Below are 27,632 nucleotides of genomic sequence, written 5' to 3' on the forward strand. Positions count from 1 at the left end.
CTGTGTTCCTGTGATCCTGTGATCCTGTGTTCCTGTCTGTGATCCTGTGTTCCTGTCTGTGATCCTGTGATCCTGTGTTCCTGTCTGTGATCCTGTCTGTGATCCTGTGATCCTGTGATCCTGTGTTCTTGTGTTCCTGTGATCCTGTGTTCCTGTGTTCCTGTGTTCCTGTGATCCTGTGTTCCTGTGTTCCTGTGATCCTGTGTTCCTGTGTTCCTGTGATCCTGTGTTCCTGTGATCCTGTGTTCCTGTCTGTGATCCTGTGATCCTGTGTTCCTGTGATCCTGTGATCCTGTGTTCCTGTCTGTGATCCTGTGTTCCTGTCTGTGATCCTGTGATCCTGTGTTCTTGTGTTCCTGTGATCCTGTGATCCTGTGTTCCTGTGATTCTGTGTTCCTGTGATTCTGTGTTCCTGTGTTCCTGTGATTCTGTGATCCTGTGTTCCTGTGATCCTGTGATTCTGTGATCCTGTGTTCCTGTGTTCCTGTGATTCTGTGATCCTGTGATCCTGTGTTCCTGTCTGTGATCCTGTGATCCTGTGTTCTTGTGTTCCTGTGTTCCTGTGATCCTGTGATCCTGTGTTTCTGTGATCCTGTGATTCTGTGATTCTGTGTTCCTGTGTTCCTGTGATTCTGTGTTCCTGTGTTCCTGTGATCCTGTGATCCTGTGATCCTGTGTTTCTGTGATCCTGTGATCCTGTGTTCCTGTGTTCCTGTGTTCCTGTCTGTGATCCTGTGATCCTGTGTTTCTGTGATCCTGTGATCCTGTGATCCTGTGTTCCTGTGTTCCTGTGATCCTGTGATCCTGTGTTCCTGTGATCCTGTGATCCTGTGTTCCTGTGTTCCTGTGTTTCTGTGTTCCTGTGTTCCTGTGTTCTTGTGATCCTGTGTTCCTGTGATCCTGTGATCCTGTGTTCCTGTGATCCTGTGATCCTGTGTTCCTGTGTTCCTGTGTTCCTGTGTCTGCACTTTTCTTTTTTTACTATTCAAAACATCAAGAGTTATATCATTGTTTTTCACGTGAAGTCTCTCTGAAAACAGGTCATCTTATGTATTGGAAACAGCCTTCAGATGAGGAGACACGATACAATCACTGCACATCTGCACTACACATCTGCACGGTGATTGATTGATTGATTGAACATTTTATTAACAGATTGCAGAATGGGTACAATACAGTACGGCTCAATACACACAATTGTTAAGGGGATGCAGACCAGAGAAAGACTTTCGTCTTGTTTACATCAGGGTCCCCCATTTTCAATTCATAATGAATTGTAAGTAAGGGTGCAACTTGCTCCGTGCAATCCATTCTTTGTGGATCTAGCCCTAAGTGTCTGTGAGGAATGTTAAGTGTATGTGAGGAATGTTAAGTGTCTGTGAGGAACGTTAAGTGTCTGTGAGGATGTTAAGTGTCTGTGAGGAACGTTAAGTGTCTGTGAGGATGTTAAGTGTCTGTGAGGAACGTTAAGTGTCTGTGAGGATGTTAAGTGTCTGTGAAGAACGCTAAGTGTCTGTGAGGAAGGTTAAGTGTCTGTGAGGATGTTAAGTGTCTGTGAGGATGTTAAGTGTCTGTGAAGAACGCTAAGTGTCTGTGAGGAAGGTTAAGTGTCTGTGAGGATGTTAAGTGTCTGTGAGGATGTTAAGTGTCTGTGAGGAACGTTAAGTGTCTGTGAGGAACGTTAAGTGTCTGTGAGGATGTTAAGTGTCTGTGAGGAACGTTAAGTGTCTGTGAGGAACGTTAAGTGTCTGTGAGGATGTTAAGTGTCTGTAAGGATGTTAAGTGTCTGTGAGGATGTTAAGTGTCTGTGAGGATGTTAAGTGTCTGTGAGGATGTTAAGTGTCTGTGAGGAACGTTAAGTGTCTGTGAGGATGTTAAGTGTCTGTGAGGAATGTTAAGTGTCTGTGAGGAACGTTAAGTGTCTGTAAGGATGTTAAGTGTCTGTGAGGATGGTAAGTGTCTGTGAGGATGTTAAGTGTCTGTGAGGAACATTAAGTGTCTGTGAGGATGTTAAGTGTCTGTGAGGATGTTAAGTGTCTGTGAAGAACGTTAAGTGTCTGTGAGGAACGTTAAGTGTCTGTGAGGATGTTAAGTGTCTGTGAAGAACGCTAAGTGTCTGTGAGGAAGGTTAAGTGTCTGTGAGGATGTTAAGTGTCTGTGAGGATGTTAAGTGTCTGTGAGGATGTTAAGTGTCTGTGAGGAACGTTAAGTGTCTGTGAGGAACGTTAAGTGTCTGTGAGGAACGTTAAGTGTCTGTGAGGATGTTAAGTGTCTGTGAGGATGTTAAGTGTCTGTGAGGAACGTTAAGTGTCTGTGAGGAACGTTAAGTGTCTGTGAGGATGTTAAGTGTCTGTAAGGAACATTAAGTGTCTGTGAGGAACGTTAAGTGTCTGTGAGGATGTTAAGTGTCTGTGAGGAATGTTAAGTGTCTGTGAGGATGTTAAGTGTCTGTGAGGATGTTAAGTGTCTGTGAGGAACGTTAAGTGTCTGTGAGGATGTTAAGTGTCTGTAAGGAACGTTAAGTGTCTGTGAGGAACGTTAAGTGTCTGTGAGGATGTGAAGTGTCTGTAAGGAACATTAAGTGTCTGTGAGGATGTTAAGTGTCTGTGAGGATGTGAAGTGTCTGTAAGGAACATTAAGTGTCTGTGAGGATGTTAAGTGTCTGTGTCTATGAGGAATGTTTTTTTTTTTTATCCACTTTTTCTCCCATTTTTCTATATTTTTCTCCCATCCCAATTTCGTATCATCCAATTCAACCCTCCCCTGTCACGAACGCTGTTTCTTGCCTCCCACAAGCCGGCTGCAATGTGGACTAAGTCATACATAGCACAAGTCCCCTCCGGTACTTGAGGTAACAGCAGTCGCATCTTTTCACCTGCGCAGCTCGATCTCTCAGTGTCGAGGAGTAACGCATGGGAGGCTCACGCTGCCCCCGACACTTCCTGATTCTACTGCGCAGGCGCACCAACCGACTTGTAGGAGTCGCTTGTTCACAACGCCCGATCCCCACCCTTCAGTTTCCCTCCCCGTAATACGGCCAATGTGTATTACTGCGGACGACCAGCTAAACTGAAAACAATGTGGAGAGCTGGATTCGAACACGCGAATCCTAGCGTCTCCACACTGGTGGCGAGTGCCTTGCCCACTACACCACCTATGAGGAATGTTAAGTGTCTGTGAGGAACGTTAAGTGTCTGTGAGGATGTTAAGTGTCTGTGAGGATGTTAAGTGTCTGTGAGGATGTTAAGTGTCTGTGAGGATGTTAAATGTCTGTGAGGAACGTTAAGTGTCTGTGAGGATGTTAAATGTCTGTGAGGATGTTAAGTGTCTGTGAGGATGTTAAGTGTCTGTGAGGAACGTTAAGTGTCTGTGAGGATGTTAAGTGTCTGTGAGGAACGTTAAGTGTCTGTGAGGATGTTAAATGTCTGTGAGGAACGTTAAGTGTCTGTGAGGATGTTAAGTATCTGTGAGGATGTTAAGTGTCTGTGAGGATGTTAAATGTCTGTGAGGATGTTAAGTATCTGTGAGGATGTTAAGTGTCTGTGAGGATGTTAAGTGTCTGTGAGGATGTTAAGTGTCTGTGAGGATGTTAAGTTAAGTGTCTGTGAGGATGTTAAGTGTCTGTGAGGATGTTAAGTGTCTGTGAGGAACATTAAGTGTCTGTGAGGTTGTTAAATGTCTGTAAGGAAGGTCTTTGTGTTGAAACATGTGGAAGGGAAGTGAAGGTCTGTGTTGGACGCGTTGCTCTCTGCTTAAACCTCGAGTCAACCTTTAGAAAAATCACACCTTTAGCCCTTTGCCGAAAACTGCGATCTCAGTAAAAACATATCCTTTTCATGTATTGTTCCAATTTCTTTTCATGAATATCATTATTAACTTCAGTCCTCACCATACATATCGAATAGTTATTCATTTTCAGGATTTTAACCATTCTTTTTATTAGGGTTAGGGTTAGGGGGTTAGGGTTAGTGACAATTTCCGTCACTAGGGTGAAAGGCGTAATACATTTATGCAGTGCGCTTAATAGTGATTTTTGAAAAAAAACAAACATGGATTATTGGAATGTAGGTCAAAGATGTGAGACTGAGCCACTTTCCTGGCATATACATAAAATATAGCCAACGCTATCCACACACACACGTGAATAAAAGGCTATTTGCCCAGAATTGCGGCATAGGGTGACTGGAGGGTTAAAGAAGGCACGGCTTCACACCCAGGCCCGCAGAGCGACCTCTGTGACCTTTATCTCGGCCTCCTGGGGGGGGGGCAGGTGTCTAGTCTTTGGTTTGATTTGAAGAGAAATCCCCGTCAGATTAGGGTCCTGAATGATATGTCTGCGCCCTTCATCTGCTCTTCGTAGTCTTCGTCGAACATCTTGGACTGGTCGGGGGTGAAATGATTGGCCCAGTCTCCCACTTCACCTGGACATGAGGACAAGAGGAGAGCAGAAACAAACGTATTCTTGGGAGGCTGAGAAGAGAGCGGTCAGAGGACTGAACAGTCGTACAGGAAGGAGCAAAGGACATGAGTCTCAACTCTGTCGTCTTCACTGCTAAAATGGACGTCTATAAACTTTTCTACCCCACTGCAGTCAGCCTTATCAACAAGGCTTGTGATCCCCACTGACACCCCCCACTGTGTTACATTAACACACCCTTACTGGACTATATATTTGTATGTACAATCAAAACTCTTTATAATAATAATAATATAATAATGCAGGACCTCTTTAGGGGGTCTTTAATCGGGCATGCAACAAACTGGAAATGCAATTGGAGCGGCACACACACACACCGGGATACACACACACACATGCATTGTCTTTTCTCAGTCGCCGATGCGAGTCTCTGCGCCTAACCCATCCCGTCGTCCTTCCCCCCCATGGGCAGCCGGGAGCAGATAGGGCGTCAACGTGAGCCGCGCCCCGGGGACCAATCCAAGTGCTCCTGTCCGTCTTCGTCAAGGACGCCACAGCGTTAGCGATCTGTTGTTGTTTTTCCATTGGGTTTATCTTATCGGGGGGGAAACCCTTGCGAGCACGGGGAGAACATGCAAACTCCACACAGAAAGGCCTGGGAGATACCCCACCTGGGTACCTGGCATCATGGAAACCTTGGTCCCCAAGCGGGAACCCTGGACCTTCTTGCTGTGAGGCGACAGTGTTAACCACTACACCACCGTGCCGACTTCATACATGTTCATACATCACTGCTCAATTGCACAGCCCTGTTAAATATTCCATCCCACTGTATTGTTATTTGTATTCTAATTAGTGTATATACTTGATCACATTTGTACAGCCCTGGCCTATTTTATAATTCTATTCTATTCTATTGTGCTTTGTGCTTGAATTTAATTTATAATTTATATTCCATTTTATTTTATTCTACCTTTATATTTTATTCTACCGTAATTGTCTGGCCGTTAATGTCGCACCAAACAACCAAATCTAATTCCTTGTATTTGTAAACTACTTGGCAATAAAGACCTTTCTGATTTCTGACTCTGGTTTGGCCGCTTGGTCCAAAAGTAACCGCTAGGGGGCGCCGTTGGAGCACAAATTACATGATCTACTCCTACTAGTTAGCTGCTGGCCAGTATGACTTACTACCATAGTGTCTTTATACCGGTATCGCTGTACATATTAATACTACAACTCTGTACATACATCTGATTAGCACTATTACTCAGTAGTACTAATGTATATATTTTATACCCAGTTTAATCACCTGTACATTGTATATTACTGTTGCACTTTACTGTTACATTTGCACTCTGGTTGGATGCCAAACCTCTTTTTGTTGTACTGTACTTGTGCTGCATGGTGACAATACATTTGAATCTAATCTAATCTAATCTAAACCTCTTTTTGTTGTGCTGTATTTGTGCTGCATGGTGACAATACATTCGATCTCTAATCTAATTAGTTATTGCAGTTACCTGCTGCAGGTGGTTTCATCAGACCAACAGAGGGTCAGTTGTGGAGGGAGGGTAGAGCATTACTCAGACAGTCACATCCCTGGGGATTCAAACTCGCAACCTTCACAATCACATGCTCAGTTCTCTAACCGTTAGGCCTCAACCCCATACTCAGTACCAGTGTTGTAGTTAACTACAGGTCTGTCACGGTACGAGTTTAACTACATACTCAGTACCAGTGTTGTAGTTAACTACAGGTCTATCACGGTACGAGTTTAACTACATACTCAGTACCAGTGTTGTAGTTAACTACAGGTCTATCACGGTACCAGTCTGACTACATACTCACTCAGTACCAGTGTTGTAGTTAACTACAGGTCTGTCACGGTACCAGTCTGACTACATACTCACTCAGTACCAGTGTTGTAGTTAACTACAGGTCTGTCACGGTACCAGTCTAACTACATACTCAGTACCAGTGTTGTAGTTAACTACAGGTCTGTCACGGTACGAGTCTGACTACATACTCAGTACCAGTGTTGTAGTTAACTACAGGTCTGTCACAGTACGAGTCTAACCCCATACTCAGTACCAGTGTTGTAGTTAACTACAGGTCTGTCACGGTACAAGTCTAACTACACTCTGCAGTAGATGGGTGGCAGTTTCACTACATACAGATCTTAGTAGTTACTCTTTTATTTTATATTTTTATTTTTATTTTTTTCCCTCCTTTTTTCCGATTTTTCTCCCATCCCACTGTTAGTCGTATTGCCAATTCCCAACCCCCTTCCTGGTTGTTGCGCACTTTCCCCTACTGTTGGTCCGAGAGGCCGGAGACTGTCACATGCTTTCCTCCGACGCATGTGCAGCCAGCCTGGCCGCGCAGATTCTCACCGGGAGAGTGTAACGTGTGGAAGGTCGCACTACCTCTCTCCAGATCCTACCCCCGCTGAGCAGGCGCCCCGACCGAACTGTAGGGGTCGCTGTCCACAATGCCCAGGACCCACCCGCCAGCTTTCCCCACCCCCTAATACTGCCAATTGTATTAGTGTGAACGGCCAGCCAAGTTGGTGACAACGCCGGGAGCTGGATTCGAACACGCGAACCCAGCGTCTCCAGCGTTTGTGACGGACGCAATCTCCGCTACGCCACCTGACCGCCCCTTAGTAGTTACTTTTGTTCATATAGTTCATTAAAAAACTACATATTTCCAATTGAAATGTAGCATTTTCCCGATTCTACCTCACAAAGCGTCTGGCTCTGTGCTCCTCATGAGAAGGCCTCAAGCGGCACGGTGGTGTAGTGGTTAACACTGTCGCCTCACAGCTAGAAGGTCCTGGGTTCGATTCCCGCTTGGGGACCAGGTTGCCGTGTTGCCAGGTACTCAGGTGGGGTATCTCCCGGGCCTTTCTGTGTGGAGTTTGCATGTTCTCCCCGTGCTCGCAAGGGTTTCCCCTCCCGATAAGAGAAACCCAATGGAAAAACATGCACAACAGATCGCTAACGCTGTCGTGTCCCTGACGAAGACGGACAGGAGCACTTGGAGCGCTCGCTGCCGGCTGCCCTTGGGGGGAAGGATGACGGGATGGGAGTACTCTGTTCCACATTCCAGACGCACATTGTCACAAGTGACCGGGTCAAGGGTCAAGAAGCGAGGGCAGGGTTTGAGATAAGATTTAGTTAGACAAACCAGTTTTGTTTTAGGTACCCTCAAGACGCCTCCACTCTACATCTTCTGGCGGCCTCAGACCCGCTCCTATCCGAGCTCCGGGAGGGTCATCAAAGAGAAGCCACCTATTCTCGGTCCTCGCTCCACACTGGTGGAACGAACGTCCCACCACAGTCAGAACAGCCGAAAACCCGACCAATCTTTATCCGTCAACTAAAGACACACTTCTTAAAATATATATATACTAATATGTCTCTACTCTCTACTACTATGCACTCAACACTGCAGCACCCAAGTTTTCAACACTGTTTGATGAACATTGTTACTCAGCTGTAAGAGTTGTAGCCTTCCTGCTGACTTGTCGTACAGAACTTGTAAGTCGCTTTTGGACAAAAGCGTTCAGCTAAATGACTACATGTAAATGTAATGTAAAAGAGATGGTCTCTCGTTGTGACGGACCTTTCCTCATGAAGGGGGAGATGGAGTGGTCGAAGACGGGCGAGGGGATGAAGGAGTAGTTAGCCATGGGGTTCTCCTTCATGGCCTGGAAGGATGTGAGCTCCACGATGCGGGTTATGACGTCATCAGAGAGGGACAGGTCCAGGTAGCGCATGATGCGTTCCACTTCCCGCCGAGGATTCTGGGAAAACAAAGGATTCGCGTGAGCAAGAGCGGTAACAGAAGAGAGCGAGAGAGAGAGCGAGAGAGAGAGAGAGAGAGAGCGAGAGAGAGAGGTAACAGGAGAGAGAGAGAGAGAGAGAGAGAGAGAGAGAGAGAGAGAGAGAGAGAGAGAGAGAGAGAGAGAGAGAGGTATAATATTTTTATCTCTTCAGCTGTGTTTTAACTAGTGGATTTTTAAAGACTGATACTGATACCAATAATGTTGGACTGCAGCTGCTAATATTGTGCAGATATTCAGCACATTTTAATTACATTACTGTCTTCCAATGAATCGTTAATTAACTTTTATGTCATTTAGTGATTTTTTTTTTTACAAATATATTTTTGTTTTTTGTTTTTACAACTAAGTGAATAGACAGGAATAATGCAGTGCAGACCTCCTGAAGGCCTGGCCATCTACTCACTGAGAACAGAACCAGGCTCTGACTAGAGGAAAGGTCACAAGGTCAACAGCTGTGAACAGCATCAACAGGTGTCTCTCTGTAGAGCTCATGAATGTTCACAGCATGTTTACCGGTAGTATGACTGACGGGTCGGTAGATATGATGCAGGGTCACAGGGTCATGGGGTCAACAGGTGTCTTCCTCTAGTCTTTTAAGTAGGAAACATGCTTTGTAGGTTTTGGCCTCGTCATTGACAACATTTTTATAAAATATGAAATGACATTGGCTTAATCATTTAAAGGTAGAATCTGTAATGCTGTCAAACAGCGACCTCTACGCTAACCATCCCTGCTCTGTTCCTTATCGAGTCCCTGATTGGGATTCGTTTTCCAATCCGTCTCTAATGTTAAAGCTCCTCCTTCATGAATAAATTACACCTCTCCCGAAGGCTAACCGGCACTGTCCGCTTCCATTCATTGTGCTAAGCTAGGCTAACGTGCAGCCAGATAGCTTTCTACTGAACGCACAGAGAGGAGACTCGTATCTATCTTCTTGTCTCTCTCTGGAGAAGACGGTGAGCTAATTTTCCAAAATGTTGCCGTGTTCCTTTAAGTAATGGTTTATTTCAAACAATATGAAAAAATAACAATGAAAAGATACAATTTAAATAAATGTTTTTATATATATATCAAATGATACAATTATTTAGAATTATTCATAATAAAATAATTAATAAAAAACTACCTCCTTCATGTCTTCATAGAAGAGGTAGAATATATTGCGGCTCTCTCTCTCCTTCCAGTAGCCCTTCACATGGTCGTACCAGGAGCCCCAGGCCACTGCGGAGGTCAAAGGTCAAGCGTTATTCACACAGAACCTTTATTCACGACAGAACCTTAAGTCACAAAACAAGGTGCTTCACTGTGGAGGTCAAGGCAGCTTTATTCACACAGAACCTTAGGTCACAAAGTGCTTCACAAACAAAAGGTATTAAAAATAACATGGGAGGATGGGACGCACCACGTACAGTACATACGATTACGCTCAGCGTAAAAACCGCAGCGTCCTGGGTTAGAATCCGGCCCAGGAAATGTCCTGCATGTCTTCCCCCATCTCTCTCTCTCCCAAAAAAAGTCCAAACTGTCCTATCCGCAGTAAAGCGCAAATGCCCTAAAAAACATATCTTCAATTTTTTTGTAATAAAATAACATGGAGGATAACGCACTAAAATGAGAAATTGATCAATAAAACAAAGTGCAAACAGGTTATAAAAGGTAACAAACGGAACAAAGGGTGGACAATCATGTTATAAAACTAACGCCTGACTGGTGACAGGTACCCACCACTGTGTCCTTTATGAAAAGGTTGGGTGGCCCTTACCTGGTTGAAAGGCGAAACTATCATTGGTGTTTGTTTCATTTTTAAAGCCCTTCTTGGTAAACTTCCCTCTTACATCACAACACTGTTGGAATGAAATCTTGGAACCTGTTCTACACGTTCAAATGACTGCTCGGTTCTCAGGGTTCCTCCAGTTTGCTCTGAACTAGAAACGCTTTTTCCTTTGATGCTTCCAACACCTGCAACGCCCTCCAGCTGACTCTGAAGCTGAAGGTTCTTCCTTCTCTTGCTGCTTATAAAAGTCTGATCTCCAACCACTGTGTCGACTCATAACCGTCGTAGCTGATCTTTTATTGTTTATTCTTATTTATTCTGCCTATATGTATGAAATTGCTGATAAACCGCGTCTTGTTTTGTAAGCTCGTCGCCGCTGTAAATGAGGGTAACCTCAGTGTCTCACGAGTTGAAATAAAGGTTTCAAATGAAATAAAATGTATTTTTTATTTTTATTTATCCTTTATTTATCCAGGAATGTCCCATTGAGATACAAGATCTCTTCTTCCAGGGAGTCCTGACCAACACGGCACACAACACGTTTCAACATAAAACAGGGCATTAAACAAAAAACATACAATTCAAATATAAATACAGAAGGCCATTAGTGCAGTGGCAAGGAGCATAATCAGATCAGCAATAGCATCAGGTAAAACAGTTACGGGCTAATCGTAGCATACCTTTAAAAGCATTCACAGTAGGAAGTGCCTCTAGACAAAGTTTTACTTGTAGCGTATTCCATAAAAAGGGAGCATAGTGGGAGAATGCAGCTTTACCAAGCTCTGACTGCATCAAAGGAACATTTAAAAGCATCCCATTTGCTGCTCGTCTGGTATTAAAAAAGCAAGTATAAAAGGACAGACGTCTGGAGATATATAAGGGCAGCTTCCCTAGCAATGACTTAAGGATAAAAATCAACATGTGTGATTGTCTTCTTTGGTACAGAGAGGACCATCCTAATGACTGATACAAAGTGCAGTGGTGGGTGCGAGAGCCTGCACCCGTTACAAAACGTATGGCAGTATGGTACGCAGAATCCAGCTTTTTAAGCAGGGAGGAAGGAGCATGCATATAGATTACATCGCCATAGTCTAATACAGGCAGAAAGGAACTCTGCACAATTCTCTTCCTGAAACAACAGTCTCTATATAACAGGTATAATGTCAGGTCTAATGTCAGTGTATTTTTAACCTTGTAATAGTCAACTACCGGTAGTTTATCTCCTCTCAAATAGTTAAATAAATGTCCAACCCCCCCCCCCCCCCCCCCTCCTAATGTACAGTCTCCTCCCCACCGTATGTATATATTTTCTACCACCCACCCACCCCCTCCTAATGTACAGTCTCCTCCCCATCATATGTTTTTTTTTGTATCCACTTTTTCTCCCATTTTCTATATTTTCTCCCATCCCAATTTCGTATCATCCAATTCAACCCTCCCCTGTCACGAACGCTGTTTCTTGCCTCCCACAAGCCGGCTGCAATGTGGACTAAGTCATACATAGCACAAGTCCCCTCCGGTACTTGAGGTAACAGCAGTCTCATCTTTTCACCTGCGCAGCTCGATCTCTCAGTGGCGAGGAGTAACGCGTGGGAGGCTCACGCTGCCCCCGACACTTCCTGATTCTACTGCGCAGGCGCACCAACCGACCTGTAGGAGTCGCTGTCCACAACGCCCGATCCCCACCCATCAGTTTCCCACCCCCTAATACGGCCAATGTGTATTAGTACGGACAACCAGCTAAACTGAAAGCAAATGTGGAGCGCTGGGCTCGAACTGACGAGCCCAGTGTCTCCAGCATTTCGTGGCGAGCGCCTTGCCCACTACGCCACGTAGCCGCCCTCCTCCTCCCCATCATATGTATATATTTTCTGTTAGGGTCTATGGGTAACAGTACTGTATATTTGCATATCGCATATGTCACAAATGTAACAGTATACCTGTATGTCATGTATGTCCCTATGTCATAAATGTCATGATGTCATGTATGTTGTTGTGTATGTCATAAATGTCACTATGAATTGAAAAGGGGGGACCCTGATGTAAACAAGACAAACGTCTTTCTCTGGTCTGCATCCCCTTAACAATTGTGTGTATTGAGCCGTACTGTATTGTACCCATTCTGCAATCTGTTAAATAAAGTTTTCATTAATTCATTCATGTTTGAGCAGCCTTGGTTTAGATTAATGATTTATTCTGTCGCCTAACGGAGGTGCACGGTGTTCCCGGCGAAACAGAAAGTGACGAGTCAGCCGGAGCAGGTATTTCACGTTGCTCAAGGTTTTTTATGGTTATGGTTTGTTCACCCGCCTCCTGAGACACAGAAGGAAACTTTGATTCATGTGAGCAATAATCCCGCATGAACCCTTTCACTACCACACTACAGCAGGTTAACCCTTTCACTACCACACTACAGAAGGTTAACCCTTTCACTACCACACTACAGCAGGTTAACTCTTTCACTACCACACTATAGAAGGTTAACCCTTTCACTACCACACTACAGCAGGTTAACCCTTTCACTACCACACTACAGAAGGTTAACTCTTTCACTACCACACTACAGGTTAACCTTTCACTACCACACTACAGACAGTTAACCCTTTCACTACCACACTACAGAAGGTTAACCCTTTCACTACCACACTACAGAAGGTTAACCCTTTCACTACCACACTACAGAAGGTTAACCCTTTCACTACCACACCACAGAAGGTTAACTCTTTCACTACCACACTACAGCAGGTTAACCCTTTCACTACCACACTACAGAAGGTTAACCATTTCAATACCACACTACAGAAGGTTAACCATTTCAATACCACACTACAGCAGGTTAACCCTTTCACTACCACACTACAGAAGGTTAACTCTTTCACTACCACACTACAGGTTAACCTTTCACTACCACACTACAGACAGTTAACCCTTTCACTACCACACTACAGAAGGTTAACCCTTTCACTACCACACTACAGAAGGTTAACCCTTTCACTACCACACTACAGAAGGTTAACCCTTTCACTACCACACCACAGAAGGTTAACTCTTTCACTACCACACTACAGCAGGTTAACCCTTTCACTACCACACTACAGAAGGTTAACCATTTCAATACCACACTACAGAAGGTTAACCATTTCAATACCACACTACAGCAGGTTAACCCTTTCACTACCACACTACAGAAGGTTAACCCTTTCACTACCACACTACAGAAGGTGAACCCTTTCACTACCATACTACAGAAGGTTAACCTTTCACTACCACACTACAGAAGGTTAACCCTTTCACTACCACACTACAGCAGGTTAACCCTTTCACTACCACACTACAGGTTAACCTTTCACTACCACACTACAGAAGGTTAACCCTTTCACTACCACACTACAGCAGGTTAACCCTTTCACTACCACACTACAGAAGGTTAACCATTTCAATACCACACTACAGCAGGTTAACCCTTTCACTACCACACTACAGAAGGTTAACCCTTTCACTACCACACTACAGTAGGTTAACCCTTTCACTACCACACTACAGAAGGTTAACCATTTCAATACCACACTACAGCAGGTTAACCCTTTCACTACCACACTACAGAAGGTTAACCATTTCAATACCACACTACAGCAGGTTAACCCTTTCACTACCACACTACAGCAGGTTAACCCTTTCACTACCACACTACAGCAGGTTAACCCTTTCACTACCACATTACAGAAGGTTAACCATTTCAATACCACACTACAGCAGGTTAACCCTTTCACTACCACACTACAGAAGGTTAACCCTTTCACTACCACACTACAGAAGGTTAACCCTTTCACTACCACACTACAGAAGGTTAACCATTTCACTACCACACTACAGAAGGTTAACCCTTTCACTACCACACTACAGAAGGTTAACCCTTCCACTACCACACTATAGCCGGTTAAGTTAACCGTCTGTAGTGTGGTAAAAATGCTCCGCCTCCCCCCTTCCTGTGAGCAGAACACTGTGCTACTCTGTTGCAAACGGCCTCCTGGTAACTAATCACAATGCTTCCAAGATGGCAGCTGCAACACTAGCAGTTTAAAGGACACTCAGACACTCAGACACTCAGACACTCAGACACTCAGACACCCAGACACCCAGACACTCAGACACTCAGACACTCAGACACTCAGACACCCAGACACTCAGACACTCAGACACCCAGACACTCAGACACTCAGACACCCAGACACCCAGACACTCAGACACCCAGACACCCAGACACCCAGACACTCAGACACTCAGACACTCAGACACCCAGACACCCAGACACTCAGACACCCAGACACCCAGACACCCAGACACTCAGACACTCAGACACCCAGACACCCAGACACTCAGACACTCAGACACCCAGACACTCAGACACCCAGACACTCAGACACCCAAGACACCCAGACACTCAGACACCCAGACACTCAGACACTCAGACACCCAGACACCCAGACACTCAGACACTCAGACACCCAGACACCCAGACACTCAGACACCCAGACACTCAGACACTCAGACACTCAGACACTCAGACACTCAGACACTCAGACAGACACTCAGACAGACACTCAGACAGACACTCAGACACCCAGGCTGGACTCACGCTCGCCCCTCATGAACTTGTGGATGTATCCGTCCCAGGGCCCCGGCTCCGGGTGCGTCAGGTTCATGCGGTCGAAGTGGAAGTAGCTCACCAGGTTGTCCTTGGCGTTGCGCGCTACGTAGATCACCTGCAGCCCAGAGAGAGGACATCACTTTAAATCACAGGAGGCAGGGAAACACATGGAAAACCACTGTGATGTGATGTCATCACTCACAGTGGTTAACCTTCTGTAGTGTGGTTGTGAAAGGGTTAACCCTTTGACATGTGGCAGTGAAAGGGTTAAATCACAGGACGCAGGGAAACACATGTGACCACTGTGATGTCATCACTGTAATTAATGTGGTGCATTTGGTGCATTGTTTTATATAACAGCTTTTATCGAGAGCGCTTTACAATCTGTTCCTCACATTCACACACCCATTCACACACACATTCACTCACACATTCACTCACCCATTCACACACACATTCACTCACACATTCACACACACATTCACACACACATTCACTCACACATTCACACACACATTCACTCACCCATTCACACACACATTCACTCACACATTCACACACACATTCACACACACATTCACTCACCCATTCACACACACATTCACTCACACATTCACACACACATTCACTCACCCGTTCACTCACCCGTTCACACACACATTCACTCACACATTCACTCACACATTCACTCACACATTCACACACCCATTCACACACACATTCACTCACACATTCACACACACATTCACTCACCCGTTCACACACACATTCACTCACACATTCACACACGCATTCACTCACCCGTTCACTCACCCGTTCACTCGCCCGTTCACTCACGCATTCACACACCCGTTCACTCGCCCGTTCACTCGCCCGTTCACTCACACATTCACACACCCGTTCACTTACCCGTTCACTCACTCGTTCACTCACCCGTTCACTCACTCGTTCACTCACCCGTTCACTCACCCGTTCACTCACCCGTTCACTCTCTCATCAGCCGGTGAGTTTACCGTACAACACTCCCCACTTGTTGGCGCTTGTTAGACAAAATAGGATGGTCTGTTCTTTTTTTTTTTTTATATATTTTTCCCCCTCCATTTTTCCTCCGATTTTCTCCCATCCCAATGTTAGTCGTTATGCCAATTCCCAATCCCCTTCCTGGTCGCTGCGCACTTACCCCCCACAGTCGGTCTGGGAGAGTGGAGGCTATCACGTGCTTCCTCCGACACACGTCCAGCCAATCAACCGCTTCTTTTCACCTGGCAGCGCGGACTCTCATTGAGAGGGCGTAGCGTGTGGAAGGATCACACTATCCCACTCAAGTCCTATCCGCGCTTAGCAGGCGCCCCCGACCGAACTGTAGGAGTCGCTGTTTACAACGACCCGGACCCACCCCGCCAGCTTCTCCCACCCTCTAATACTGCCAATAGACCTATCTCAAACCCTGCCCCTTTTCTTGATCCTCCAATCACAGCTGTCGCTTACCTCGGACAAAATTTGTTTGTACGAGGAAGTCAGAGGTAAGCGACAGCTGTGATTGGAGGATCAAGAAAAGAGGGCAGGGTTTGAGATAGGTCCATTGTATTAGTGTGAACGGCCAGCCAAGCTGGTGACAACCCCGGAGCTGTGAGCTGGATTCGAACAGGCAAATCTAGCCGCTCCGGGGTTTGGTGACGAACGCAATCTCTGTTACGCCACCTGACCGCCCAGGGTGGTCTGTTCTATTGAACTGGACATTAACCTGTTAAGCTGTAGCCCTATTTTCAGAAATTTCACCTAAAAGTACATGCCCAAGTAAATGGAAGATTCCTCCACTTCTACAGGGTCAATTAGCATGTTCTTGGTATCTAGGAACATCTATGGACCTTGGGGAATGTATTACCAGTGTCAGAAATATTGTGTCTGTTACTAGGCTTGAGTAAATTGTGATGAAACAAAGGAGAATATAAATTATGAATTTCTTTGCATCTTTGCCGGTGAATAACACCAAGCTAACATTGAGGTTCTTCTGATTTCGCTCACTGAGCTCATTCACAACCTTCTTGAGATCAAGTGTACAAATCTAAGCAAATGAATAAAGGGAAGATGATTAAACAGAAAGATTTGTAGATCAATCAATCAATCAAATCCTTTATTTAACCAGATAAGCATCATTGAGAATAAAATCTCTTCAAGAATGATCTGGCCAAGCAAGGCAGCAGAAAGTTTCAACATAAAAAAAGAACATCACAATAAAATACAGATAAAACATTCACAGCAAGCTCCAATTTCAGGCAAGTTATCAAACAGGCAAGTTATCAAACACAGTTGCACTGTCCGAGGGAACTGAATTCGTAGGGTTTTTAAATGGCTTTAAATTCTCAGAGGGTGACCAGTCCTGGTAATTTTAGGTCCTCCTGTATCTTGTTCCTGGATGAAGGAGCAGCATATTTAAAAGCCCTTTTTCCCAATTCAGTTCTCATATAGGGAACATCCAGTTTTAGAGCAGCTTGAGAACGAAGGGCATACTTGTATTGCTTAGTGCACAGAAGCACGCTTAGGTACGAGGGAACCAGCTTAAGCAGAGCTTTGTGCACAAGAGAGAGCCATCGAGAAAATCACCATACTTCTAGAGATGGGTAACTTGCAATGGCATATAGGGTGCAATGGTGCACTCGATTGCCACATCCCGTGACAAAGCGTAAGGCAGAATGGTACACAGTATCCAGCTTTATAAGGTACTGATCAGGTGCATACATGTAAAGTAAGTCGCCATAATCGAGTACTGATAAGAAGGTGGTCGAGATCAGGTGACTTCTCACTTTAAGTGAAAAACAGAACCTGTTTCTGAAAAAGAAGCCGAGTTTAAGCTTCAGCTTCGACACAAGTTTATCTATGTGAGATTTAAACGTAAGGTTCTCGTCCACTATAATGCCTAGATATTTGTAGGAAGCAACCCTTTCGATGTCAGCCCCTCCAGCAGTAACAAGTGTGGGAAGATCAGCTGGGAGTCTCTTCCCATTTGAGAAGAGCATAAACTAAAGATACAGTACTGAATTATAATCCATTTGAATTATACATTCAAAATTGAATTATGAACTATAAATTACCTTATTATGACCAAAAGCTCCTCTTTCCAATGGCAGTGTTAAATCTGGATTTAGTCATTTCCTCACGTTTTTTCGATAAAAGAGCAATAGAATTCGCATTATTCCGATAAATTCTTATTTTCGGAAAATCTTAGTGCATTTATATATCTCTTTTATCCAAAGCGCTTTACAATTTTGTTCCTCACATTCACCCATTCACTCACACGTTCACACACCGACGGCGGAGGCGAACATGCAGGTTAAGTGTCTTGCTCAAGGACACTTGGACACGCTGTCCGGAAAGAGTGGGAATCAAACCGGGAACCTTCTGATTACCAGACAACCAGGGACAGAGGTCACAAACCAGGGCCAGGGGTCACAAATTAGCCTCGGCTAGAAATCCTACATGCAATACACCTGTCACCTGTTACTGTAACCTGCTACAATGTTTTCCTTTTGTCCCTGGCAAATAAACAAATACAAAATAAATGTATACTAGATGTTTAATGAGGGCAAAATCAACTCTGCCTCTCCTTATTAACTACAACAAGCAATGCTGTTTGTTATTTAAGATGAGGTCGGACTCGGCCTCAAATGACGGCTTACAATATACAATTTTGGCTGGTAGCTCTCGGCTAGGTGGTAAATTAAAAAGTAGATCTTGGTTCAAAAAAGGCTGGGCACCCCTGGTCTAGTACTTCATCAGTCACCTGTTAACCGCTTAGCGCATGTTTACAGTTCATTCTAAAGCAACAACAGGCCAGTGTTTGAACTCAGCGGGAATCCCTCTGACCTCAGACCAGTTTGAACTCAGCGGGAATCCCTCTGACCTCAGACCAGTTTGAACTCAGCGGGAATCCCTCTGACCTCTGACCTCAGACTCAGCTGGAGTCCCTCTGACCTCTGACTCAGCTGGAGTCCCTCTGACCTCAGACCAGTTTGAACTCAGCTGGAGTCCCTCTGACCTCTGACCTCAGACCAGTTTGAACTCAGCTGGAGTCTCTCTGACCTCAGATCAGCCTACCTTGCATTTCTTTTCCCAGAATCCAGGAGGAACCAGCTGGAGGGGCAGATGGGTCTTAATCACTCTCGGGGGGTCCATCTGATTGAGCAGGTCAAGGCCTGTAAATATAAGATAAGATAAGTCTGTGGCTGAACACATTTGGGGGAATTTGGGGGGTATATTAAAATGAAGTCCAGACTCAAAGGGGTTAAAAGAGGTAAGGAATCCTCTTCTGTTAGCTGTATATTCTGTTAGCTGTATATTCTGTTAGGTGTATATTCTGAGGTGTATATTCTGTTAGCTGTATATTCTGTTAGCTGTATATTCTGTTAGCTGTATATTCTGTTAGCTGTATAGCTGTATATTCTGTTAGCTGTATATTCTGTTAGCTGTATATTCTGTTAGGTGTATATTCTGTTAGGTGTATATTCTGTTAGCTGTATATTCTGTTAGGTGTATATTCTGTTAGGTGTATATTCTGTTAGCTGTATATTCTGTTAGGTCGCTGTATATTCTGTTAGGTGTATATTCTGTTAGCTGTATATTCTGTTAGCTGTATATTCTGTTAGGTGTATATTCTGTTAGCTGTATATTCTATTCTGTTAGCTGTATATTCTGTTAGCTGTATATTCTGTTAGCTGTATATTCTGTTAGCTTTATATTCTGTTAGCTGTATATTCTGTTAGCTGTATATTCTGTTAAGTCGCTGTATATTCTGTTAGCTGTATATTCTGTTAGCTGTATATTCTGTTAGCTGTATATTCTGTTAAGTCGCTGTATATTCTGTTAGCTGTATATTCTGTTAGCTGTATATTTTGTTAGCTGTATATTCTGTTAGCTGTATATTCTGTTATCTGTATATTCTGTTAGGTGTATATTCTGTTAGGTGTATATTCTGTTAGCTGTATATTCTGTTAGCTGTATATTCTGTTAGGTCGCTGTATATTCTGTTAGCTGTATATTCTGTTAGCTGTATATTCTGTTAGCTGTATATTCTGTTATCTGTATATTCTGTTATCTGTATATTCTGTTATCTGTATATTCTGTTAGGTGTATATTCTGTTAGCTGTATATTCTGTTAGCTGTATATTCTATATACTGTTAGCTGTATATTCTGTTAGCTGTATATTCTGTTAGCTGTATATTCTGTTAGCTGTATATACATTTACATTTAGTCATTTAGCTGGCGCTTTTATCCAGGGGTGCAGTCGTAATATGGGCGGAGGCCAAACGGTATCCTATTATTATGCAAAGTCTAGGCACTTATCACCTAGACTTTGCATAATAATAGGATGCGCGCACTTCGAAGCCCAAACGCCGTTTGACCGCGGTTGCCCAGCACTGCACCACTGCTTTTATCCAAAGCACAATCCAATGCACAATCCCTATCAGCTGAGTAACAATGTTCATCAAAGTGTTGAGTGCTACAGTGTAGGTTAGTTTATTAGGACAAGTGCATGACAGTAAGGTTAGTTAGGGTTAGATTTCTATTTCTTTTTTATTTATACATTTTTTCATTTCAGATAATGGTTGAAGAAGTGCGTCTTTAGTCGACGGCGAAAGATTGGACGGGTTTCGGCTGTCCTAACTGGGGTGGGCAGTTCATTCCACCATTGTGGGGCAAGGACTGAGAAAAGGCGGCTTCTCCTTGATGACCCTCCCGGAGCTCGGATAGGAGTGGGTCTGAGACGACCAGAAGATGCAGAGCGTAGGGGTCTTGAGGGTGTGTAGTTAGAAGATGCAGAGCGTAGGGGTCTTGAGGGTATGTAGTTAGAGACCATTGACCGGAGGTAGCTGTATATTCTGTTAGCTGTATATTCTGGTAGGCGGCGTTCATTAGTTTGGTACTTGGTGGTACTTGGCTTTCATTAGTTTGGTACTTGGCTTTCATTAGTTTGGTACTTGGTACTTGGCTTTCATTAGTTTGACTTTGGCCAACGGCACTGGGGGGAAGGGCTTATGGGTTAATAGCTCATTGACCCTGATGAGGGCAGAGGAAAAGAGTTATTATGAAAAACATTCCTCTAGGAATTAGGTTTTGCGAGCTGCACTCAGTTGGAAGATTCATTGGGGTGGAAAAGTCTTAAAACAACGTGTTCGAAGTCTCTGCGAAACACAGCTCACACACAGTGCATTTAAAAGGGTATAGTCTACACTACACAGTGCATTTAAAAGGGTATATTCTACACACAGTGCATTTAAAAGGGTATATTCTACACACAGTGCATTTAAAAGGGTATAGTCTACACAGTGCATTTAAAAGGGTATAGTCTACACAGTGCATTTAAAAGGGGACATCAGCGGACATTTGGGGAACAGTGGGACGAGCTTAACTAAAATACTGGACATCAAAACGTCAAAAGGAATGAATATCCCTTTCTGTAGTGTGATAGTAAAGGGTTAACCTTCTGTAGTGTGGTAGTGAAAGGGTTAACCTGCTGTCGCGTGGCAGTGAAAGGGTTAACCTTCTGTGTGGTCGTAGTGAAAGGGTTAACCTGTTTGGTAGTGTGGCAGTGAAAGGGATAGGGTAGGTACGGCAGCAGCAGCCTCTCACACCTGACGGGATGGGCGGCGGCGACCAGATCTCCAGGAAGGGGATGCGCACCACCGTGGGCGCCCGCCTGCACACCTCGGCGTCCCCGTCGTGGAGCAGCAGGTCCACGATCTCCTGGGTCCACGTGGTTCCTTGAATTTGAATTTGAATTTAATTAATGAATGAATTTTTCGGTCTTTTAATTTTTTTTTGCATTTATTGCTTTTTCATGGTCAGACATGACCGACAGAGGAGGAGAGGATGAACAGGAGAGGAGGCGGGGAAGACATGCAACAAATGTCACCGGGAGCGGGAGGCGAACCCGGGACGGCCGCGTAGGTGTGCGAGGCACTATGCGGTGCGCCATTTGCCTATCCTTTACAAATTCTTAAAAACTAACTATATTTTTAATATAAGAAAGAAAAACTTAAAATATGCTGCAAGATATAATTTTTTTAAAGAAAAAAAACAAATGTTTGATGTTTTACTCAAAACTGTACTCCTGAATTATTTGATCCTTTAAGGCTTTTTTAAATCTCCCCTGAGAGGTACACAACTTCAACCCGTCACTAAGGCTATTCCATAATTTTACTTCAAAATTTAAACACATCTAGCTTTTACATTAGTTCTTACCTTTTTACATGTTTTAAGAACACATTATTTATTCACACACACACGCACACACGCACACACACACACACACACACACGACACGACACGATACAATAAATATCATCATCATGGTATCATCATCATCATTGGAGTTGTGTAGTGTGCCAGGTCTCCCAAGAAGCTATTTAAAGCTTTTGGAGGGAGCCTGATCACAAACAGAGGCAGTCAAAACATATAACATGGATAGGCTTACATACCTACCTACCTACTTACATACATACAACATAGATACACAAATACAGACAAATAATATTCCCAAGTATGGTTACAAATGACAATTTATAGATATGATTTGAGCAAATCCTCTTTCAGTGTTTTTTTGAAGGTGGAGATGGATTTTGACTGTTTCAGACTCTCGTCGAGCTCGTTCCAGATCTGCGGGCCCCTGCATGCTATACTTAGGCTGGCACAAAGTGGCACATTTGAGCTTTCTCCTCTTGCCAAAGATAAGATGCCTATTCCTAGTATTATGAATGTGCAGTGTGGACGGCAGACCGGGACAAGCTCAGACAGTCTGTGATTCATGTTATACACAACTTGATACATCATCCTCACACCAGAGACACAAAACAACACTGTTATCCCCCCCCCCCGTCCTGAGCACCGACGGTTTGGAAACAGACCTCGCCCCCCCCCCCCCGGGAAAAAACCCATTACAATCCCACTGTCTCACCAGCTCCACATCGTGTACTCGTGTATAAAACAGTAGGACAACCGCGGCGGCTACGTGGCGTAGTGGGCAAGGCACTCGCCACGAAATGCTGGAGACGCTGGGCTCGTCAGTTCGAGCCCAGCGCTCCACATTTGCTTTCAGTTTAGCTGGTCGTCCACAGTAATACACATTGGCCATATTACGGGGAGGGAAACTGAAGGGTGGGGATCGGGCGTTGTGGACAGCGACTCCTACAGGTCGGTTGGTACGCCTGCGCAGTAGAATCAGGAAGTGTCGGGGGCAGCGTGAGCCTCCCACGCGTTACTCCTCGCCACTGAGAGATCGAGCTGCGCAGGTGAAAAGATGTGACTGCTGTTACCTCAAGTACCGGAGGGGACTTGTGCTATGTATGACTTAGTCCACATTGCAGCCGGCTTGTGGGAGGCAAGAAACAGCGTCCGTGACAGGGGAGGGTTGAATTGGATGATACGAAATTGGGATGGGAGAAAATATAGAAAATGGGAGAAAAAGTGGATCCAAAAAAAAAACAGTAGGACAACCTTCGCAAAGAGCAAGGCACTGTGGGTTACTGACTGACTGACTGACATCGTTGCTATTGCATGCACTTTTATCTGTGTTTCATTACACATATGTGTGCATGCTTACTAACTGTTTCACCTGTTTTACTGCAACACTACTATCACCGACATCTAAGAAGGGAGATCCGCCCTTGAACGGCCCTTCTAAGGTTTCTCTCCTCCACATTGCCTGTGGTGCATTTTTTCCTATTGCTAGGTTTTAGTGAGTTTTTCCTTACCTTCGCATGGGGTATGTCTGGGAGTGTTGCATTTATTTATAAAAATTTGTTTGGACTTCGTGGTGTTTTTGTTTTGGTCTTGATTCATTGTGATGTTTCTTCTTGACTTGTTTAAAGAAGACGTGTCCAGCCCACATGGGGACATTAACGTGTGTTGTCGGGCCTTACAAATACATTTTATTTGAATTGATTTGATTTTAAATATGCATGCGTTGAGTCAGATACTAGATGTGGAGAGAACACATGAAGGTTGAGTCAGATACTAGAAGTGGAGATAACACATGAAGGTTGAGTCAGATACTAGATGGGGGGAGAACATGGTCAGATACTAGATGTGGGGAGAACATAGTTAGATACTAGATGTGGGGAGAACATAGTCAGATACTAGATGTGGGGAGAACATAGTCAGATACTAGATGTGGGGAGAACATAGTCAGATACTAGATGTGGGGAGAACATAGTCAGATACTAGATGTGGGGAGAACATAGTCAGATACTAGATGTGGGGAGAACATAGTCAGATACTAGATGTGGGGAGAACATAGTTAGATACTAGATGTGGGGAGAACATAGTCAGATACTAGATGTGGGGAGAACATAGTTAGATACTAGATGTGGGGAGAACACATCAGGATGCTCAATGACATGAATGAAAACTTGTAACACAGTAACAACCCATCATCTACACTCACAGCACACACATCCACACGTACACTCACTTTAAACAAACACTCACCTTAACAGTACACCCACTTTACTCACTTTAACACACTTTATATTTATTAGTAAAGAGATTTGCACTACAATTCATACCGCATTGCACCTTACCCTAAGTGTGTACCTCATCCCATTTCTGCATTGTACCTCAGTTACTCTTCTTACTCTGTATTGTATATGAAATATGTATATTGACTGAACACTTTATTTTACGTACTTTTGACTTTTTCTATTTTATACTTTTTATCTATTTTTTTATCTAGCACACACTCAGGTGCTCATACAGAAAAAAAGCATTTCATGATCAAGTATTCTGTATTTTACTATGACAATAACAAACTTGAACTTGAACAACTGTCCCCGCCTGGACGGTATACCTGCTTTGGGGTAGGTGGCAATGAGAAGGTCGGAGGCGTCCGGCTGGAAGGCCCAGATGGCGTCCCAGTTGTTGGCGATGTGCTCCATGAGCGGGACCCCCCTGATGGGCACCACGGGGAAGCGGTACAGCGCCTTACCGGCCCGCTGGATGGCCTCGGTGTAGGACAGCTGCTCCTCCGACATGGCTGACACCGGGGGAGAGAGAGAGAGAGCGGACTGCGGCGGCGCGGAGACCAGACCTCCGGGAGGGTGGTCAGGAGGGAGGACAGTGTGTCGAGGAGGGACAGGCAGGTGAGTCCTCCTCCAGGCGTCTCTCTCTCTGTCCAGCTCCGCTACAGCGCCTTCTGTCCGAAAAGCACGGCTGACTTATTGCTTCTCTCACACACCTTCCTTTTATATATAGATAAACATGTCAGGTCCGCTTCGCAAAACCTTCCCTGCTTTACGTCCTCCTGAGAGTCCTATGAAGTCTTATCTGTAGTCCTTTCAGGAGCGCTTCAGATGTCGGCGCCGGCGGAATCTCTGGATGAAAGGTCTTCAGCCTCTTTAGACTCTGTTCCCCTTTTCAAACTCACTTCCACTGAGAGATTCTAGGCGAAAGGGATCTTTTGTCTCCAAAAGACGACCTTCCTGAACTCTTCTGTGTTGACGCGTAAGAAAAGTGTTCCCACCGCTCAGTCCTCCTCCTCCCGCTGTAGCCTCTCTGTCTCCGTGTCTGAGAGCAGTCTGCCTGAATGCCTTATCTGTCTGACCGCCCTCCCTTCCAAACCGCACTCCTCCTATACTACTAAAGTGGCCTTCTTATGTAACGCTCCCAGCTGCAGCTGACCTGGCTCCACTTTTGCTCACGGGCGGCAATACTATCTCACCACAGGATCTGGAATTCGAGGAAGGGACAAGGGAGGGTCTCAGGGGAAGAAATCTGCATGCATTCCACACAGAGAGGCAAGTTACAACCCAGTTACAACCAAGTTACAAACCCCCTGATAATGTGATTCTTGACTTGTGCTGAGCATGTGGTCATAAAAAGGAACATTGTTGTGGAATGCTTTCTTGCTACTGTGATCCTTTTGGCTGCAGAAAAGAATAGCAGGCTCACAAAGCAAGAAGCTTGAATGCCTGCCAGTGTATTGTTTTTACTAAATTTTTTATTTTTTTTATAGATTAGATTCAAATGTATTGTCACCATGCAGCACAAGTGCAGTACAACACAAATAAGTTGGCGACTAACCATTGTGCAAATGTAACAGTAAAGTGCAATAGTAATATACAATGTAAAAGTGTTTAAACTTGAGTATATATAAATGAGTAATAATATATGTACAGTGTATTAGTATTGTGTACAGTGATACAGGTATAAAGACACTATGGTAGTAAGTCATACTGGCCAGCGTTGTAACTAGTAAGAGTAGGTAAGGGATATGTACAGATATAGATATAGTATCTATAGGGATGTAAAAAGGAATATGCAGGTATGTACAGAGGGATGTGGATAAATATATATACTGTAAATATATATGGTATATACAGCATTATTGGTAAATGGTGCATTTATATAACCCTCTTATCCTAAGCACTTTACAACTTATGCCTCATATTCACCCATTCACTCACACATTCACACATCAACGGTGGAGTCGACCATGCAAGGTGCCAACCTGCTCATCGGGAGCAGTTAGGGGTTAAGTGTCTTACTCAAGGGCACTATACGACATGCTGCCCGGGAGGAACGGGAACCACTATTGATTATTGTACATGCTATCATACATAGAGTTACATTGGCAGACTATAGTTTGAGGTAGGTAGTTATGATTACAGTGTAGGGCAGTTGTAGACAGCATTTTTAAACTTTATGTACATTATACCTGTTATGTCTTATTCTTATTACTTGTATTATTGCACAATCGCTGCGGGCATGACCACCCGCATTTCACTGTATGCCTTGTATGCCGTGACAAATAAAACTCTTGACTTGACAGACAGAAGCTGTTCCTGAGCCTGCTTGACTTGGAACGGAGATTCCTATAGCGCCTCCCAGAGGGAATGGAGGGAATGAATGAATGAATGAATGAATGAATGAATGAATGAATGAATGAATGAATGAATGAATGAATGAAAACGTTAACAGATTGCAGATGGGTACAATATACAGTACGGCTCAATACACACAATTGTTAAGGGGATGCAGACCAGAGAAAGACGTTTGTCTTGTTCACATCAGGGTCCCCCATTTTCAATTCATAGGAAGGAGGGCAAACAGTCCAAGATTAGGGTGAGAGGTGTCCCTGACAATGCTGCCTGCCTTCTTCAAACACTGTTTGTGATGAATAGTCTCAATTGCAGGGAGAGATGTACCGGTGTTGCGTTGGGCGGAATGTTATGGTTTGACACCGACCCCAAACGCAACGATACAAGAGAGTAGGATTCAGAGTTGCCAAAAACAAGGGCTTGTTTATTAAGACTAAATAAACAGCACAGACTTGGAAGAGTTCAAACAAAGACCGGAATACAAGCAAGGATGAATGTTGCTGCTCTGCAGCTTCTCCCGGGATGGTAGTCAGGGGAAGCAGACGCTGACGTCAGAGCCGCTCTGCAGACTTCTCTCGGCAGAATCTCCGAGGTGGTTGCGGGACCGAGAGAGAGAGAGGGAGCGAGTTAACTCAGAGTGCAGGTGGAACAGAGCAGGCGAACAGGAGAGGTGACTTGTACCCGAAAAACAGAGTTATCCAAGTGACTGAATCTTCGGTGTAAATACACACTGTGAGTAACGTTCCAAACACAATCCCAAGTGATAGATATCTTCGGTGCAAAATAAACACTGTGAGCGAAGTCCCAAAATACAAATCCAATGTGATAATATCTTCGGTGTGTAAACACACAGTGGGAGATGTTAGGCCAAAATATTATCCCAATGAAACAATCCAAAAAAGGCTAAACGCTGGGTGAGTGACTGTCTGATAAAAAGCTGGAAATCTTCAGTGTTATATAAACACACGAAAAACGGAATTGGATCAAAGACAGTCATAAAAAACTCACCCAGGCGTTGTGCGTAAAGAGCGTTGGAACAGAATGGAGCGAGCGCGTCGCCTCGGGGAAA

The 27,632-nt window shown here is 44.3% G+C and overlaps 1 protein-coding gene across 1 annotated transcript; it reads right to left on the reverse strand.

The window, feature by feature from the left end:
• Positions 1-3,918: 3,918 nt before the first annotated feature.
• Positions 3,919-25,310, reverse strand: sult1st6 (sulfotransferase family 1, cytosolic sulfotransferase 6). Its single transcript, XM_084323428.1, has 7 exons — positions 24,535-25,310; positions 21,323-21,451; positions 18,788-18,885; positions 14,681-14,807; positions 9,397-9,491; positions 8,048-8,228; positions 3,919-4,421 (listed from the first exon to the last, which is right to left on the reverse strand). Exons 1-7 carry the CDS (start codon positions 24,716-24,718, stop codon positions 4,309-4,311), a joined length of 927 nt encoding a protein of 308 aa, XP_084179554.1. The 5' UTR covers positions 24,719-25,310; the 3' UTR covers positions 3,919-4,308.
• Between the last annotated feature and the right edge of the window lie 2,322 nt (positions 25,311-27,632).

This window comes from Notolepis coatsorum, assembly GCF_963971535.1.
Source record: "Notolepis coatsorum genome assembly, chromosome: 10".
Classification (NCBI taxonomy): domain Eukaryota; kingdom Metazoa; phylum Chordata; class Actinopteri; order Aulopiformes; family Paralepididae; genus Notolepis; species Notolepis coatsorum.